Source organism: Haliotis cracherodii, unplaced genomic scaffold (assembly GCF_022045235.1).
Source record: "Haliotis cracherodii isolate W230 unplaced genomic scaffold, xgHalCrac1.p SCAF_1, whole genome shotgun sequence".
Classification (NCBI taxonomy): Eukaryota; Metazoa; Mollusca; class Gastropoda; order Lepetellida; family Haliotidae; genus Haliotis; species Haliotis cracherodii.
The window spans coordinates 68,930,798-68,949,839 of NW_027266264.1; the positions used below are offsets into that span (position 1 = coordinate 68,930,798).

General features: G+C 38.9%; 1 protein-coding gene across 2 annotated transcripts; it reads left to right on the plus strand.

Moving 5' to 3' along the window:
• Positions 1–918: 918 nt before the first annotated feature.
• Positions 919–16,255, plus strand: LOC139467855 (cadherin-13-like). Of its 2 annotated transcripts, XM_071249363.1 has the most exons (13): positions 919–1,088; positions 2,773–2,965; positions 3,516–3,692; positions 4,266–4,412; positions 6,514–6,642; positions 8,002–8,178; positions 8,979–9,181; positions 10,139–10,422; positions 12,133–12,720; positions 13,200–13,238; positions 13,413–13,459; positions 13,667–13,967; positions 15,604–16,255. In XM_071249363.1, coding segments are annotated over exons 1-13 (2,352 nt in total). In that variant the 5' UTR covers positions 919–1,022; the 3' UTR covers positions 15,605–16,255. The 2 variants fall into 2 exon arrangements, with proteins under 2 accessions (XP_071105464.1, XP_071105471.1); XM_071249370.1 differs by lacking the exon at positions 15,604–16,255 and having other exon boundaries at positions 13,667–13,968.
• Positions 16,256–19,042: the final 2,787 nt, after the last annotated feature.

A 19,042-nucleotide genomic window follows, 5' to 3' on the forward strand; every position in this document is an offset into this window, starting at 1 on the left:
CCCACCATTAATAATAATCTGATCGTGAAATGTAAGTCCAGCTTATTGCAGTATCTCTAAAAGTCTCTGACTCCTTTTTATCATATTTCATAACTACAATTTAACAACGTTTTTTATCTGTAAAATAGGTTCATTTCAGAGACTAGATGTTAGTATAATGTGTGCAGTAACTATGGAATCAATACCATCAGGCAACACTTTTCACACTACAAGGGATATAACTCTTGTTACGTATCCCCACGTAAATCGTACAGAGTTGCTTCCCTTCTATCCTGCCGTCGATACGCATAAGTTTTTAACGATCAGCGTATAAGATCGTTTTTGATTTTCCCATGAACGTTCGTAAACATACATTGTTAAACACTTCTCAGCATGCAGTGAATGTGAAGACATTCATATACAAAACCCAGTCATGCGGTACCGACCTCTCCTCACTGTTCATTGTTCTATAGAAACGGTTGGGACATACCCATGAATAGACTTAGTGATCCCTTACGTTGATCGTACCGTTACCACTACACACAGCCTTTGTATATCAACTGTGCTGATAGTAAAGGGTTTATTGTTGTTGATATTATTTATCACACCACTTCAATAACGTTTTGTCAGACAGCTTTCTATTTGTTCAATACTTTGTTGAACACTGGCAGAATCTAGGCTTTAATATAATACTTTAAAACACATACAAACTACAACGTTCACCATCTACATAGATATATGTACGAACATATTGGCCATGGACATTAACATGTTTTTTAACGGGAAAACCATGATACCACAAATGTAATATATCTACTTTTATATTTATTTCCAACACTGTATAAAGGGTTAACGATCCCATGTATTCACACGTATTATACTGAATACCCATATACAGACGAATGATTGAAGGGAAGTGACGTCACGAATACATATGGCGTTTGATATGTGACATCGGTAAACACGGAGCCCTGAGAATGTAGAAGTTTACCTGGTTTTCTGCTATAAACAACATTTTACTGAGTGCAGTCTAACCAGGAACTATGGGGAGTCATATACTCATTGTGTTCTTGTGGGTGGTACCTTTGACAATGACTATGACTACATTGGTAAGTATGTCTTACAAATTAACGAAGTTACTTTTAAAACTTGGCACTGCAATAATAAGGTATTATGTTATGGCATATTTCTTAATGTATAAAATTATGTTCTATTCAAATATTTTTGAAACAATATCCAATCATAATTCTAGAATCATGAAATAAGTAAAATATCGTGTTTGCTTCAAAGTCGTTGATTTGTTACCTTCACGGTCATGTTAGTCAATGTAAAGTGTTTGGAATGGAATAATTACTTTATAGGACACCATGTGGTTTCTAGTTTGTCTTTAACACCTTCGCTATGTGGCCTTCTTGGATGTCAGATACCGAGGTAAGCTGGAAACATTTCAAGAAATAATACTGGCCGGCTTCATACACTTGGAACGCATAGCTACAATAACCGCATTTTTTACTTGAAACATTCTTCCGCAACCTCCAAAATTCAACTAACTGTTTAATTTATTAATGGTTTGATATCATATCGATTTGAAGGAACAATCATTAAATGAAATAACTAGAATTGTGACAGACATTGGACTGACATTAGAGGTGAGGTGAGGTGAAAAGGGGTTTAACGTCGCGTCCAAGATTATTGCACTTATATGGCGACGTGCATGCACGTGTGTGTGTTTGTGTGGCTGCTTGTACCAGTCCGGACTGATGCCGATTTACAGTGTTAGCTCACTGAGATACCATACCGCACTTTAACATGAATACCCCACTCAGACACAGCATGCTGACTCCCAGCCGACCAGTCCTTGTTTTAGCCCCTTAATGCCGAGCGCCAGACAGGGTGACAACAAGTGCCATCTTTTAACGTCTTTTGGTATGACGCGGACGGTCTACCACTAGATCACGGAGACGGTCGACTGACATTAGAAGGAGTACTTATTAGTTAGTAGTTACCTTATGGTATTTAATGACACTTTTATGTCAGATATACACACTTACCGAACATAAACGACTGAAATGTTTTCAAACATATATCTAGCTAATTTTCCAATGGACAAGGAGGTAAGCTAAATAATTTACAAACGACTGATCTTGAGAGAATTTCAGTGACAGAATATTGGCCCAACCTAATTACATAATAACATTCCTATTGACAATAAAGACGACATTTCATATTTTAGAATGATACATGTAAATGGTTTTATGATAGAACTTAATTATTATAACAGCTAAGGATTTGCACATATTTGTAGAATCCATTTAGTCATACGGTGGACATTTCGAAAGACTGAATTACGGTCACTATGCTGGTCTGGGGCTGTATGTCATAGCATGATGATAGCGCTGGAGTCAGATGAGTAGAGGAGTTACAATAAACGTTCTAATTGTATGTATTTTAATGTTCCTCCTTGTACCCTAACTGTATTTTTTTATTGAAAATCATTGATTTTGTACTTTCACCTAATATCTGTGGATTTCAAACTCAAACAATTTATGGGACGGTGTGATTCTAATGATGCTTGTAAATGCAATTTAAGAGCATTTCAAAACGACAAAATTATGTCACCAGTAACTGTCATTAATTAATGTGAGGTGAAGAAGTTTCTTGCCCCTTGAAGAGAAACGCCGATGCTAGAATGCAAACATGAGCATGTTATTTGTAATAGCTGTCCACACAAGATGTAAATGTTTCGTTCAGTTTTGTGCACCTCGTCTGACTACGTGTATTTGTTTTATCAAGAAAATCCAAAATCAGCCCCTTGTGAGCCGGAACCTGTATGAACAGGAGCCGACAGAGTTCGAGCTGGAGTGCATTTCATGTACCGGCGGCGCCGGTGGACCCTACTCCATCTCTCGGAAGTCTGTCACACCATCCAACGACGCCTGTAGCAACTGTTTCCAAGTATATGACAACATCAACGGCCAGCCACTAAGTAACATTTACTTGTTTTACTCTGCTCTCGCTACCTATATTTCCATTTCATCACTGTCGTTTACTTTACGTCTTTCCAAGCATTCCATAACTTCACCACCCGACACCTCTGTTCACTCCACAACACAACACATCCCGGTGACCTACACAATGACCAGCGACCCACCTTCCGACCTGTTTGAGATCGAATCAAGTAAATTCATTGTTTCTATTGAAAATGGCATTCCATAACTTCACCACGCGACACTATTCCACCTCTGTTCACTCCACACCACAACACATCTCGTCACGTGTGTCTTGACGTTGTGAGACATTGTGAGATTGTATATCCACAACCTATAGCCATCAAGCAAACTCCATAAATGTGACACCTTCAAATTTCAGGTTGTAAATGTCCATGAGGGTAAATGATATTCTTAACTGAGGGGCATACATAAGGAAGAAAAGCTTTAAATTCTATGAATCTATATATATACAGAAATATAATAAGCGCATGTCTGGTAATTACTTCGGCAAGCATTAAACTAAAACTGTACATGTGATGTCCTCAGATGCCTTCTGTCTGTACTTCCTCCCGAGCCAGGGGACGCTGAACTACCAAAGACAACGTCGATACACTGTCACGGTCGAGTGTCTGGACTCCGTTGGTGACAGAGTGGAGGCTGATATCGATGTCAGGATCCGGACAAATGAACCTCCCTTTTTTAACACATTGGGAATATTCTCTGGTAAGTGTAGATGAGGATGTAGATGGATGTTCGGAAAATTAGTCGGTTTGGCAACCCATGCTTGTCGTAAGAGGCGACTAACAGGATTCGTGGCCAGGCTTGCTGATTTCGTTGATGTATGTCATCGTATCCCAAATGTATATATCGATGCTCGATCATGGTGTTAATCACAAACTATCAATCAATCTGAGACATAGTGGGTCCCAATACAATAGCATAGCTCCAGTCTTCATGATATGTTTTGAGTCCCTGACTGAAATTATATTCAGTTTCAAATAAAACAAACCCTGACTGCCCTCACAAAGAAACAATTTGCCATTGGCATTACCACATCACAATGGTTGGTACGTAGACCATTTATTTTAAAGGACCGATCATTATAAAAATTATTTTTTTGAGAGGGGTGGGGCGATACTTTTAGAGACAAACACTTTTTGTGTAGTATCTTTTGATATTCCCCTGACTTCTGTGATCCCCATATTCTCTCCGTCAACATATGCCTATTTTATTTTCATTTTTGATATAGTACTGAGAGAAATATGTACACACAATGAACTGTGATCTTCATTCCAGGGACATGTAACATCGAAGCCCAGACCACCACAGCTGGACAGGTTATTGGTCCGCCGTTCAACTGGAATCCTGGGGATCCGGACAATGACCCGGTGACCTACACAATGACCAGCGACCCACCTTCCAACCTGTTTGAGATCGAATCAAGTACATTCATTGTTTCTATTGAAAATACTCTCAAACTGTCAATAAAAGCGAAAATTGCGTTTACGTCTATATCATAAGCATATGTGTATGAATCATGTGATCATGAAATAGTGATAATACCAAGTGTTCGCGAAAAGGTTAGCATATATTGCCTCATCAGTAGCACAAACACATACAAAGGCAAATCAAACATTGTTCTGAAAAATACACATCCACAATCATTTTTGTTATGAACAGAATTTACATAGTCTTCTTGAAAAGGGTAGTGTGTATCCGACCAAACGTAAAGTTAAAATATTATGGACAATATTGCCTGCATTGACATCCCAGGAGTGTTATTACTTTCAGACTTTGAAAAGGAGTTCGATTCATTAGAATAGGATTTCATTCAAGAAGCTTTGATTGTTTTTAAAATTTGAACCTTCTGCAAAGCACTGGATACCAACCTTCTATCACGATATAAAATCTAGTGTTTCAGTAAACGGTTTAACTCCAGCTTTTTTTAAACAAGTAACAAGTGGCTGTAGACCGGGAGACCCTTTATCTCCTTATACATTCTTGTAATGCGCTGAAATTTTGAAATAATGCTACGCACTAATAAAAAACCGGAACAAATTTTGATGAGATAGAATATCTAATTTCACAATTCGCAGACGATATATCTCTCATATTAGATGGAAGTGAAGAATGTCTTCAAAAACACAATGACAACTCTTCAAACATATGCGACTTTTTCAGGCCTATAAATAACACAAGAAAAACAAACGTATGGTGGATAGGCTCACACGGCTCACAATATGCAAAAGGTGGAATCTAGATTGGTCGATAAAAAGTTTTACTCTACTCTGTATTATTTTTACTTACAATTTGGCAGAAATGGGTGAAAGAAATTGAGAAGAATTTTCGTTTTATATGAGAAATTAAACCAGACGAAATCAGTAGAAATATCATAATTAAACCTTATGAAGGGAGGTATAAGAGTGTCTTATATCAAACATACAATCACTGCTCAAAAGATATCTTTGATTAAACGTTTGTTCCATTCACACCAACACATACCACGCATTGGATTAATAATATAACCCTTTAACCGTGAAGTGTTATTAATCTTAGAAATGATTTGATAGACGAGAGTGGAAATCTTTCTCGCTCTTTTAGACCTAAAACAAATATACGACTGTAAAACACATTTTCGGGAGTATTCTAGTCTTATTCAAGCAATAAAACAATATCTCAAGTGTAATAAAATATCCCTAACATCTAAGTCACAACTGCACTTAATACCATATTTCCTTGAAAACATGGTGTAGAAGGGGGGTAGAATAATTTTGATATATTAAATAAGGTACCAAATTACAACTATGTTATATCCCCAAAATACGTTCAAGGTGGATACTAGATCTTGCCTTTAACATGACTGAAAAAGATATAACGTGTCCTCAAAACAAAAATGTTTCCAATAAAGTATTATTCAAAGAATTACACCACAAACGAGTTGCTGTAAAATGGGGCATAAGAAATAATTTCTTTGCAATTTTTGCAAATGACAACCTTGCAAAATGGATCAAAGTGAAACTGGAATAGAACTATATTCAGTAAACTTATTGTGTGTGGACTCCATAAATTGAATATCCGAAAGTCTACAAATGAATGTAAATTAATTTAACATCTAGCTATTGATATTTATCAAGCGATGTCACCTCGTAGTACATTATAGTCGGTACAATAAGATCAGTGGACATCACGCAGATTGCAATACAAATGTCGTCATGGACCGATGGCCTACACTTACGAAATACACTGAATTGAATACCCTGATCAGAACACTTTTATGCAAGAATGGCATGACGCTCTTTGAAAACTTCGCAAAAGGTGCATGCTTGTTTGTATGGAATATTGCTCGACATAAAGGGAAAAGTTTCTTGTCGCTTTGAAATTTGAAACAAGATTAATGTATCTGATATAAATTAAATCAGAAATAAACACCACACACATGGTTCTCTAATGACCTCAGCTACACAGGAAATTTTGTCTGGAAAGAAATATGATGTAGAATATCCTCTGAATGACCACATAGTACGTGTTTTGTTTGGTATTTCAGCCACAGGCACTATTCGAGCAACACAAGAGCTAAAGACGTTCTGTAACCCATCTATTTCCTTCACAATCAACGCACGAGATACCGACGGAAATGCTATCGGGCCGTTCGTTGCGACCTGCAATGTAAACAGTAAGTTCTCGTGTAATAGTACTGACACAAGTACCGTTAACATGTAACACTCTCCTACCCAGAGTTCCATGCGGCCGGCAGCCAGCCAGCATAGTACCTCTGCCACAGGCCAGCGCCATGTGACGATTCGTCACATCTTTCACAGTCCATTCAAGATATTGCATATCCTTTTCATCCGTTTCATGTTTGACAAGTCTACACATTTTCATGAACAAATGTCAAAGAATGGTTGTAGACCATTAAGAAAGTATGCTAATTCGTGAAAATCTACTTGTTTTTGCGTAGTTATCCTTCGTTTACATTGGTTGTACGGCTCCACGTGCTGTCATCGAAGCCATACGGAGAGATAGCGATAGGGTCACTTTGATGTATAAATATATATTGTCATGCAACTCACTGTCGCAGTTGTAGTAGCATATCTATATAATTATGCAAAACAATATGTAAAGCGCCAAAAAAAAACTTGCATTAGTCCGTTCTATACTGATTTCTGAAAAAGCGCGTTTGTTTACAAACAAGAGAAAAGTCCGGTCACGTGATATGCAAATTAGTCTGTGGCAGTGGTGTTATGCTGAGTCACCACTGCGCCGGAGTGTGTCCCATGATGTGTCCGGTGATCATTCTAAACGTGTACTGGTTCCACAACGGATTTCTGAACCGTCATGAGATATCATTGATATATTATTTCCATATTGAACAGTGCTTGTGATGAAGTCTTTGATTGGCAGTTAGAAGTTTGAAGAACATAAAGCGAGCACTTTTGTTTAATCTTATGAAAGAGGTGAGGTGAGGTGAAATTGGGTTTAACGTCGCGTCCAAGATTATTGCACTTATATAGCGACGTGCATGCACGTGTGTGTGTTTGTGTGGCTGCTTGTACTAGTCCGGACTCCGGCCGATTTATAGTGCTAGCTCACTGAGATACCATACCGCACTTTAACATGAATACCCCACTCAGACACAGCATGCTGACTCCGTGCCGACCAGTCCTTGTTTTAGCCCCTTAATGCCGAGCGCCAGACAGGGTAACAAAAAGTACAATCTTTTAACGTCTTTTGGTATGACGCGGCCGGGGATCGAATCCTGGACCTTCCGCTCTCCGGGCGGACGCTCTACCACAAGACCACGGAGGCAGTCTCTTATGAAAGAAGTAACAGTATTTCAGTGTGTGTTTTTCATGTATGTGTTACTTCAGTGATTGCAATACTAACGAATGCTTCATGTACGTTCCCTAATAACGAATGCGTCAATTTTTACAACTGTTACGTCCCTCTTGTCATCATTATAACGCGGTATAGCTCTGCTGTTCTCAGACAGGATGTGAAGCAATACATCTGGTTCTGCATCTTACCTCTCCAGATCCAAACACGCCTCCCACCATATCTAACGTCAACAAGGAGATCAGCCTGAGCGAGGACACACTGGTGGGGTCGGCTGTAGTACTTCCCTACCTACGGACAACACCACTCACACCAATAGTCACGTATGACTTCGACACGTTTCCTACGAGTGCTCGCAGTTTTATCAACATTACAAGTAAGAATATCCTTGGCTAAATACAATGTACAGTCACGTGTAATTACTTGTATTTAAAGAGGAAAATCAAAGTAAAGTGATAAAATCAAAATATACGTGACATTTCGTTGGTCCGGATCCTTTAGTGTTAACGGTATATTCGGGACTATAACGCGTGGAACGTCTACATGCATACACCTGTAAATAAACGAGTCTGAACCGGACAATGCAGTGATTTACATCATGAGCATCGATCCACGCAATTGGGATACGATGACATGCATCAACCAAGTCAGCAAGCCTGACCACCCGATCCCGTTGCCTCTCACGACAAGCATTCTCGCCTTTTATGGCAAGCATGGGTTGCTGAAGATCTATTTTACCCCGGACGTTCACGGTTCGATACAAAGAAGCAACCGCCCTCATATAGCTTGAATATTGCTGAATGCGGCGTTAAACAACCAAACAAACAAAGAAGCAATATGAAGGCTTGTCAAATGGATAATGCCATGAATCAGTTACGAAACATGCCAGTTGTAATCAATTACTGTTTCTTTATTTCAATATTAAACTGTCACTTTCACTGTAAACCAAAAATATGGAAAATACTGGCTTTTGTCTATGGAATATATATGACATGGTGCTGAACATTCCTCCCAGATGTACGGAGACAAACAGCATTACTCTATCACTAGCATTCGTCATTCTACTGATGTACATTGATATTAGCCAAATGTGGAAATTTTATGGTCCAATAAATTCTGTCAAATACGAAAGCTGTCGCTCTTTTCGCTCTTGCCTAACAATATCATGTGTTACAGATACACGGGGTTTGGACAGCCTTATTTTACAAAGGAAGTTGGACTTTGAATCCCCAACTACTCAGAACTTCAACATCTCGATTCGTCCTCAGAACGGTTTCTGCGATCCTATTGAACACTTCCTCTTTATCCGAACCACCGATGCCAACGACCCCCCGGTCCTACTTCCAAAGAATGTCAGCAAGACTGTTAACGAAGGCGGGGTAGGGCACAAAGCATAAAAACGCTCTAATACCCACCAGTGCTGCTTTTCTAAATATATCTTTAATATTCGTTATACTGACACCAGCATCTACTACGTGACATTGGCCCCTTTGGCAGAATTACCACGCTTAATCCAGGATCCTATTATCGTGGGTTAGAATTCTAGATTCAACCATTTTGATTTTTAGTTTGTCAGCATCCTTATGCTCGCAGTAATGCACCACTTCAGGAATTCCCCACACATTCAACTGATACGCTGGGATATAACTGAATACTTGTACAGTGGCGTTAAACCCGATTCACTCACTCACCAAGGTACCTGCAGTTAAAGACCCGTGAAGATCCGGGGTAGAATAGGTCTTCAGGAACCCATGCTTGCCGTAAAAGGCGACTATGCTTGTCGTAAGGGGCGACTAACGGGATCGGGTGATCAGGCTCGCTGACTTGGTTGATGCATGCCATCGATCCCAATTGGGTGGATCGATTGTCATGATATCGATTCCTGGATTGTCTGGTCCAGACTCGATTATTTACAGACTGCCGTCATATCGCTTGAATATTGCTGCTGAGTGCGGCGTTAAACAACAAACCAACATGCAGTTAAATACAATATTGAATCAGTGAACTTTATATTAATAAGGTAAAGTGGTAGCATTGTGGCTACTTATATATAATGGAAGGATGGGTGTATGGCTTGGCTTGAGGAAGTTACAAAACTTTTATTTTTGCACACTATATAAAATGTAATATGTTTCGTAATCTTTTCCATAGAACATACAATTTTTTCATACAGACCTTGAATTGATTTGATATTTATCTTACATTCATTTACCCTTCTACATGTATACCAAACAGATATTTATTAATTTAATTATTCTGGATAATAAAAGTTTCATCAGTTGGTAATTGTGCAATGGAAACGTTGTATATACTATTGTTTTCCCTGTCCGTGTAAGGTGCTGATCGACCCGGGCTGGCTGCTGACAGAGGAGGACTTTGGCGACACCGACATCTACTCCATCATCGGGGGCAACGAAGAGGGGTTGTGGTCAATTGACCCTTCCACCGGGTTCATCACATCCACTGGTACCATTGACCTTGACCCTAGCACGAGGGAGAAGAACTGGACCTTACTGGTGCAGGTAGAGGACCGAGCTGGGAGTACAGACAACGCCACCATCAACATTATCGTGGAGGACATCAACGACAACGCACCAACTTTCACAATGGCCGTGTTTTCGTAAGTACAGTGTTTAAAGCTGTGTGACTGCCGCAATATACATGACTATTTGAAGTTCTGAACAGTTGGGTTTACCATCACAATAATGTGAGAAACTGAAAAGAATACTTGAAATGAAACGAAATTATGTTCACTTGTAATATTTAGATATGTTTACTGTCGTAAAGTCACTGATGGGGGCTTTCGAAAAATGAAAATGAAGGTTGTTGAGAAAGTACGTCCCATCCTAATGATGCCAAAGACAGATGGCTGTCACAACTTGTTCTTTGGAAGTGATGACGAAATTTTGGCATCATCTTCTACAGAAACTGTAACCGATACTTTTGGGCGACCACAATACGTTAATTGGTAGTCAGTGAGACAAACTGCTTAGTTGATATGAAATGGAACGTTTAAAACAAATTGTTGATGTTGGTCATATGAGTAGCAAGTCTTCTTGAGGATAATGTGCATGCAGACCAATATTTTTCAGCAATTACCAGAAAAAGTGTGACAATGATATATATTTACATATTAGGGTGACTAGTTTCACGTATATGTTAAAGCTGTAATATTTGTCTGTATTGTCACACGTAAAGAGTTACACGCATATCATTGACCTTTTCAAGATGACACAATGGTCCGTATTAACAACACATGCCCAATTCAGCGTCATGGTGCATTACGACATTCTTCGTGCAGACGGCTTGTTGCTGCTTAAACCAGACTATGTAGCATTAGTAATACATTCTGTCCGTAGCCTATCATGGCATCATTTTCGGTTCCTATTTATATATTGGCCTCTGGCCTTCATATCGAATAAACTATTGATTGATTGAAGTAACACTGTTGTCAGTATTGGGAAGTAAAAAGACTGTAAAAAGTTACAGGATAATATAATCAGACTCTCTAAAATTAAACCCTAGTTAACTTGAACTGAAAATATTTCATATTGTCTAAAATTATGGATAATTCATTTTATTTTCGATGATCTTAGTGACTATTAGGTCACAAAAATTCCCAGGAATACGGGTGGCCCATTGGTCAGAAACCTGTGACCATGGGTTCGAATCACCCATGTTATAGTTCTAGGTTTGTCAGCACCATACCCATGCTCAGAGTTTCACCAAAGTGGTCTTCGACCTTCATCACCTGGGACGTTATTCCTACATTTAGATGAATTATCCGATTTAACTGAAATATTGTTAAAAGCGGCGCTAAACAAACTCACTAACTCTCATAACGATTCCCAATTACCATAAAACTATGAATATCGATATTATGAAGTTACGTTAATAGATGTTATGTTACACTATATTAAAAGACAAAAGACGTTAATAGTCAAGGCCGTAGTCAAAAGGAAAGATACATCTATTCACAATACAGACTCGATTTAATAATATAAAGTGACAGGCAAAAGAAAGTATACACTTCAAACTTCAATTACAAACGTTTACCAAACGTTAATAGACTGAAAACAGTTGCTGAAATACTGCAAGCTGAAGGTCCAAAACACACCTATAATACCTGTATCAAAAACATCGGCAGTGTATTTTAAAAGACCAAGAAGCTTCCTTGTCCCTCCGAATCCTTATGATCTGCTATCGATACTCTGGTTGTGTCGACTTACCGTTAGCGCGACATTTTGTCAATTGTCTTAATGAACTTACATTTAATTGTCATATTGTTGAGATAATGTATGTATTAACGTAACCTTCCCTTGTCTAACAGTGTCACTTTGATGGACTGTGACACACCCAGGAATCTTGGAACTATCCTGATGGCGACAGACGTGGACTCAGACTACAGGAACAATAATGTCTTCCATTTCACAGAGGTTGAAAATGATTTTATCAAAATCTTCAACGATGGTACCGCTCTGATTAAAGCCGTTCCGCCGCTAGGCACCACAAGCACACTGAGCACACGAGTGACGGACCTGGGAGAGGTACCGGGACCCTTGACATCCACCACCACGGGCAACGTGATTGTGACAACTGTAGCTTGTACCACAGTGATTCCAACCACAGTTGTTGTCAATACAGTCGCCGCTTCTACGGCGGATTCAAATTCAAATTCAAATTCAAATGCAAACGCAAATGCAAACGCTAACGCCGTTGCCGGCCTCAACAGCCTTGTCACTGTTGCGGGGTCTGGAGCAAATTCAGCGGGCACAGGGTTCGGTGACATATTCCTGTGGGCATTAGCTGGCCTCCTTGGGTTGCTGCTGTTGGCGGCGCTAGCCTACATGATCTACAGATTCTGCGCTAAGCCGTGCACAGGCTCCAGTTCCTGGTCGGAGGGTTGTGGCTGTAACAGGTGCGTGTTTCGAGACTATTCTATGTTGATATTGTAATTATGAGATTGGCAACCATTTGATTTGATTGTGATTAGGGGTTTCTATTAAGTAAATTGACGGCTTTTGTTTCCTCTAACCTTCAACTAAGGTTTACTTGACATAATTATGTATTAATGGTTTAACTTGGCCAGATCCATTCATTTACTGATAAAGCACACACGAAACCTGAATTGTTTCAATAAATGTAAACACGGATGTTAAAATATCGATATAAATGATAATGTTCAAGAGCAGATTTCCTAATTAATGTGTATGTGATATGTGCGTTTGATATTTATTCAGTTGAAGTACAAAAAAATAGTAAAAAAATGATACAGATACATATCAACATACGAAATCTGATAAAAGTATAAAATAAACTAGTTTTTATATGTCAACTTTTACCTCCAAAGAATGCGTTAAAACTCACACACTAACTGATTTCTCTTGTTCTTGGCAGAGCGGCGACTCCGAAGCACATCCGACCTTTCTCCCAAGAGTATGTATGACCTACAGCTGACCTGCAACTTGCATCCAGCGTGTTTCATAGTTGTGTGTCAAATAGAGGTCTACTATATAATCGTCATCAGTTTTAACCATTACTTTAAGAGCCTCAAAATGTGCATGATTGTATTTCTTATAGTAATTTTCTTTTCTTTTGTCCTCATTTTAGGAGAGCATATTCGAGACAGAAGGATGAATTTAAACCTGCATCAAAGGGTAAGACTTCTTGAATCACGTAAAGGTAATTCTAAACACATGAAGGTGAAGCATTTTCTTCATTGTTCACCATATGAGTTTATTTTGTATCAGACATTCTTAACCTCCTGATAACGATATGTGCCTGGTTCTAACGAGTGTTGATACAATGGTTGTCGATAATGGAAAATTGTTAAATAGAAAGGAACCAATTATTTCTTCATACAGAAATTGAGGAGGAGGAAGAAGAAATTATTCAAACAGCTGTGGTTCCGGCACCAGTGACCTATGGAAACTCGATTGTGCCACAAGCTAAAGTCAACCGCTACCTTCGTGTACGAAGACTGATTCCTTTAAAGCAAAATGTCAAGATAAAACAAGTGATTCCTATTCCGCCGAACCAAGCTGTTCCCTTCAGACAGAACCCACAAGGTCCAGGTTCTCTGCTGTCAACATACCAGAACGCCCCTACAGGCGCAGTCCTCCCCACGGGGACCAACACTAAGCCCGTACAGGGCGGGGTCAACTAGTGAGTGGATATAGTGTACATTTCATACCAATTTGTTAAGTGTCGTGTTTTATCTGTTGATGGTGAAGTGTGATCATATCTATTCAAAGAAGACGCGTCGTTAATCAACCTCCTTGGTCTGTGTCCAAAGTATATTATAATATATGATACTGATAAATAAATTCATGAAGAGCTCGTTAATCCGAGAGGTTCCGTTTCCAATGAATTCATCAATTTAAAAATGTCAGGATCAACGAATCATAAACTGTATGGCTAAAGAAAGTATACACTTGAAAATTGGATTTATTACGAAAACAATACAAACGTTATAAACACGTTACTGTTCTGAAACACTGCAAATTTAAGGTCCTAACTAAACACAGCCTTGATACCCATTTTTAGCTGCCACCAAACACCGGTGTATACTTACTTTTGCCAGGCAGTGTATTTCCGGAGCAATGTCCTTCAGTTTATATATGGAGTCATGTCCTTCAGTTTATTTATGGAGTAATGTCCTTCAGTTTATTTATGGAGTAATGTCCTTCAGTTTATTTACGGAGTAATGTCCTTCAGTTTATTTATGGAGTAATGTCCTTCCGTTTATTTATGGAGTAATGTCCTTCAGAATATATATGGAGTCATGTCCTTTCAGTTTATTTATGGAGTAATGTCCTTCAGTTTGTTTATGGAGTAATGTCCTTCAGTTTATTTATGGAGTAATGTCCTTCAGTTTATTTACGGAGTAATGTCCTTCAGTTTATATATGGAGTAATATCCTTCAGTTTATTTATGGAGTAATGTCCTTCAGTTTATTTATGGAGTAATGTCCTTCAGTTTATTTACGGAGTAATGTCCTTCAGTTTATTTATGGAGTAATGTCCTTCAGGTTATTTACCGAGTAATGTCCTTCAGTTTATTTATGGAGTAATGTCCTTCAGTTTATTTACGGAGTAATGTCCTTCAGTTTATTTACGGAGTAATGTCCTTCAGTTTATTTATGGAGTAATGTCCTTCAGTTTATTTTTAGAGTAATGTCCTACAGTTTATTTATGGAGTAATGTCCTTCAGTTTATTTAGTGAGTAATGTCTTTCAGTTTATTTATGGAGTAATGTCCTTCAGTTCATTTTTGGAGTAATGTCCTTCAGTTTATTTATGAAGTAATGTCCTACAGTTTAGTTATGGAGTAATGTCCTTCAGTTTATTTATGGAGTAATGTCCTTCAGTTTATATAAGGAATAATGTCCTTCAGTTTATTTATGGAGGAAAACATATGTTGACGTTCCCTACAAAAGTTGTCACAATTGCATCTACCTTAACGGGTTCAGGCCTCACGTGGCTTCACTGAACACTTTTTTTGCACTATTTAGTCAATATCCTGTCGTGTCGGTATTGATGAGTGCTCCTGATTCACTATCATACTTCGTGTGGGGTTACGTAAACATCCAATGTACGACCACTGGTTCTATCTCCCTTTTCCTATAAAAATCTAGTCACGGGAATGAGTGGCCTGGAACGTTGCGATGAGTGCGTCGTTAAACAACAACCCAAACAACCATTCATCACAAGAGTAGAACTCTCTGAAGTATTAGTTTTGACTGTGACCTGAGTAAATAATACCTCCCAGAGTTTGATGTTTAATGTTTACTGTTGTTTCAGAGCCTACAACTGAACACGATGCAGCCGAACAGGACGATGGGGTCGGAGATCCTGAAAGTATGACTGTACACAACCAGCATTGATGAGTCCGAGGCAATTTGCTCGTCTGTATCCTGCATCTCCCTGCCAGATGGGTTAATGCCAGATCTCTACTAGCGCCTTTACAACTATCGTTAGTCAACCTTACGATGCACGTGCTGCACATGTGCATACACACAGTTGTATGGATTGGGTGGAGAAGAGGGTAATCACATGTCCTCTGCGGATAGTCACCGTTAGCATTATGCAGTGACCGTCAAATCCTTTAATTCTCCACATGTACTGACTGCGTGTATTGTGCTGTGACAGTCAAGTCCTATATGTCCCTACACAACAGTCAAGTCCTTTTAATTCCCTTTCACATTGTGACTGCATGTGTTGTGCTGTGACAATCAAGTCCTATATTTCCCTACGCATAGTGACTGTGTGTGTTGTGCTATGACCGTCAAGTCCTATATGTCTACCACACATTGTGATCTTGCACATCATACTCCTTCTGTTGAGTCATTTCTCTCTACTACTGCTCGGTCTTGCATTAATTGTCAGAGGTGTGTACTTCTTCGTGCTGTTAATATTTTAAATTATAGTTTCACAACAATGGATAATTTATAAGTGTCTGTGATATGAAATATGATATTATTTCGCGTTTGTACATAATAAACTTGATTTGAATTATGGCGTTATGTTTTTACAATGATCGTTTATCCGATAGTAGACAGTAGACTGTATTAGAATCTGTACTTTTCAAAGAAAGTATTATCCCAAATATAACATTTGTTACAGTAGATTTTCAATAATGGCGAAGGGATCTTGGATGTTGTTTATATGCCTCCATGTCAGTTAAGAAGTGTTAATGTCCAGAGGCGTGTTCCTATACCATGCTACATTAATGTTTGAGAGAAACTACATGTGTGTACAATCGCGGGTCAATAAGGTGTCATCAAGGTATATGATCTCACTTAATTATTTATGTATTTCCACCACAAGTAACCACTAGGCTACCCAACCGGCCCTCAAATCGCAATAACTACCTCTGATTGAAACAGCCGATTTGACAAACATAATGAGAATAAATTTTGTCATTGTCGGTAGGCATTTTAAAATAACCATATTTACATTTATAGATTGTAAAATGTATAGTTGCGATGACTACACTTTTCAAAGAATGTTGAAATGCATTGTTTGCAGAAACACGAAAGAAATCGAGAGTGTATTAAAAGCTTTGGGGACATCAGACAGCTGGAAAACTTACACTTTTTAATCCGACTGTGACGTCATAATTGTTTGCGTCACAAGTGTGGTTTCATAATAGTGCAGAACTAAACCTTGCAAACATTTCCTACTGTTCTGCAGTGGTACCCATGCTGGCTTACGAACTCTGTGCTCTGAGTTCTATACTTACCATATATGCGAGTATATTGACTTAATAAAACTCTTCACGCGCATAAAGCGCAATTATTTGTTTAAAGACTATTATCGGTGTTTCAAGAATTGAAATCGACAACCCTTTCAAAACAATGAACTAAACCATTCAACGATTGCACTATTTTAGATTTAAACGACCGCTTTAACCAAACATTTGAAACCTCACGCTGCGCGTGCGTTTTTGGTTCTAATTTTAATTTACATTTGAGGTAACTTGACTCTAAATTGAAAACACTGTACATGTCCCAATTCTTCTAAATCTGAACAAAGAGACATTACCATCGTTGATTTCTGGAATGAGGCGTGCATTGAACACTGACATCTATCAAGATATGTTTTAAAAGCCCAGGGTGCCGTTGTCCAAAGGTATCTTAGCGCTAAGGTGATCCCAACTCACATAACTTAACATAGACGCTAAGGTTGTTTTGAACAACGGCACCCTGAGAATAATCTCAGTCCAAACTGAACGGGAGCAACACAGACATAGCGAACTATACTCGCAAAGCGTAATGATCGTAAACATAAGTGACACCGGTGAATGTCCTACGGGAGCAGTTGTGATTGACGATGGAAGTGACAACACAGTTCGTCTCAGAATGATTCTACCACAGAACTGGAAACAGTTTTACAGAATGTGGCATGCATATTGGTTAATTTGATGGATGTACAAATGTTTCATTGGACTCTCTGCTAGGGGAAGAAATGCCAGTTACGCACTGCTGATAACAGGAAACGCAACTCACAGTGCTTGGAAGAGTTGATCTTTAGCGTGAATGCCCACAAGGGTAGATGGTAACGAGGGGCGGTCGGGTAGCCTAGTTGTCAAAGCGTTCGCTCGTCACACCGAAGACCCGGTTTCGATTCCCGACATGGGTACAATGTGTGAAGCCCACTTCTGATCTCCCCCGCCGTGATATTGCTGGAATATTGCTAAAAGCGGCGTAAAATTGTACTAACTCACTCACTCAGGAACGAAGCAAATTCCCCTGAGCTAAATCAGTACGAAAAGCTGTCATATGTGATCTATGGTCTGTTGTCTATTTTCAAGAAAAATCTAGATTCTGAGGCAGAAATAGTACTGAGACACCGAGAAATTGCTTCTGTGTATAGAGATAAAAAAAAATTATTTTTTTTTTTTTTTATTGTTCCTGGTAAAAGTACATAGTGTTTTGATAGAGATAATTATTAAATGCAAGTCTTAGATTGATATGTCTTGATAACATTTGAGCTAACAAAATAGGTTTCGAATGACTTGAAACAACTAATTAAGTACGGGGTACTAAGTATTCCGAGACAAAGACATTTGGCTGCAACAAAGAAGCAGTCGTGCTACAGGTTAAAGCGTTGTATGATGAGGACCGCCTCCGTGGTCTTGTGGTAGAGCGTCCGCCCGGAGAGCGGAAGGTCCAGGGTTCGATCCCGGGCCGCGTCATACAAAAAGACGTTAAAAGATTGTACTTGTTGTTACCCTGTCTGGCGCTCGGCATTAAGGGGCTAAAACAAGGACTGGTCGGCTCGGAGTCAGTATACTGTGTCTGAGTGGGGTATTCATGTTAAACTGCGGCATGGTATCTCAGTGAGCTAGCACTATAAATCGGCATCAGTCCGGACTAGTACAAGCAGCCACACACACACATACACGTGCATGCACGTCGCTATATAAGTGCAATAATCTTGGACGCGACGTTAAAACCCCATTTCACCTCACCTCACCGTTGTATGATGATACACATTCTCTGCCATTGCTTCGTTGGCAAGGAAGAATAAATGAAGCAATTTATTATACTGACGGTTTTCATTTCACATGATATATTTGTATTTGTAGACCACACATGTGTTTAATAAAAACAAACCATTTGTTTTTATATTACTTAGATTACGTTACCATAGATAATTATAGAGACCATTAAAAGATATGTTGTTATTATCAGTTTGAAGGGACATGTCATTGTCAATGTTGGGGTAAGAGTATCAG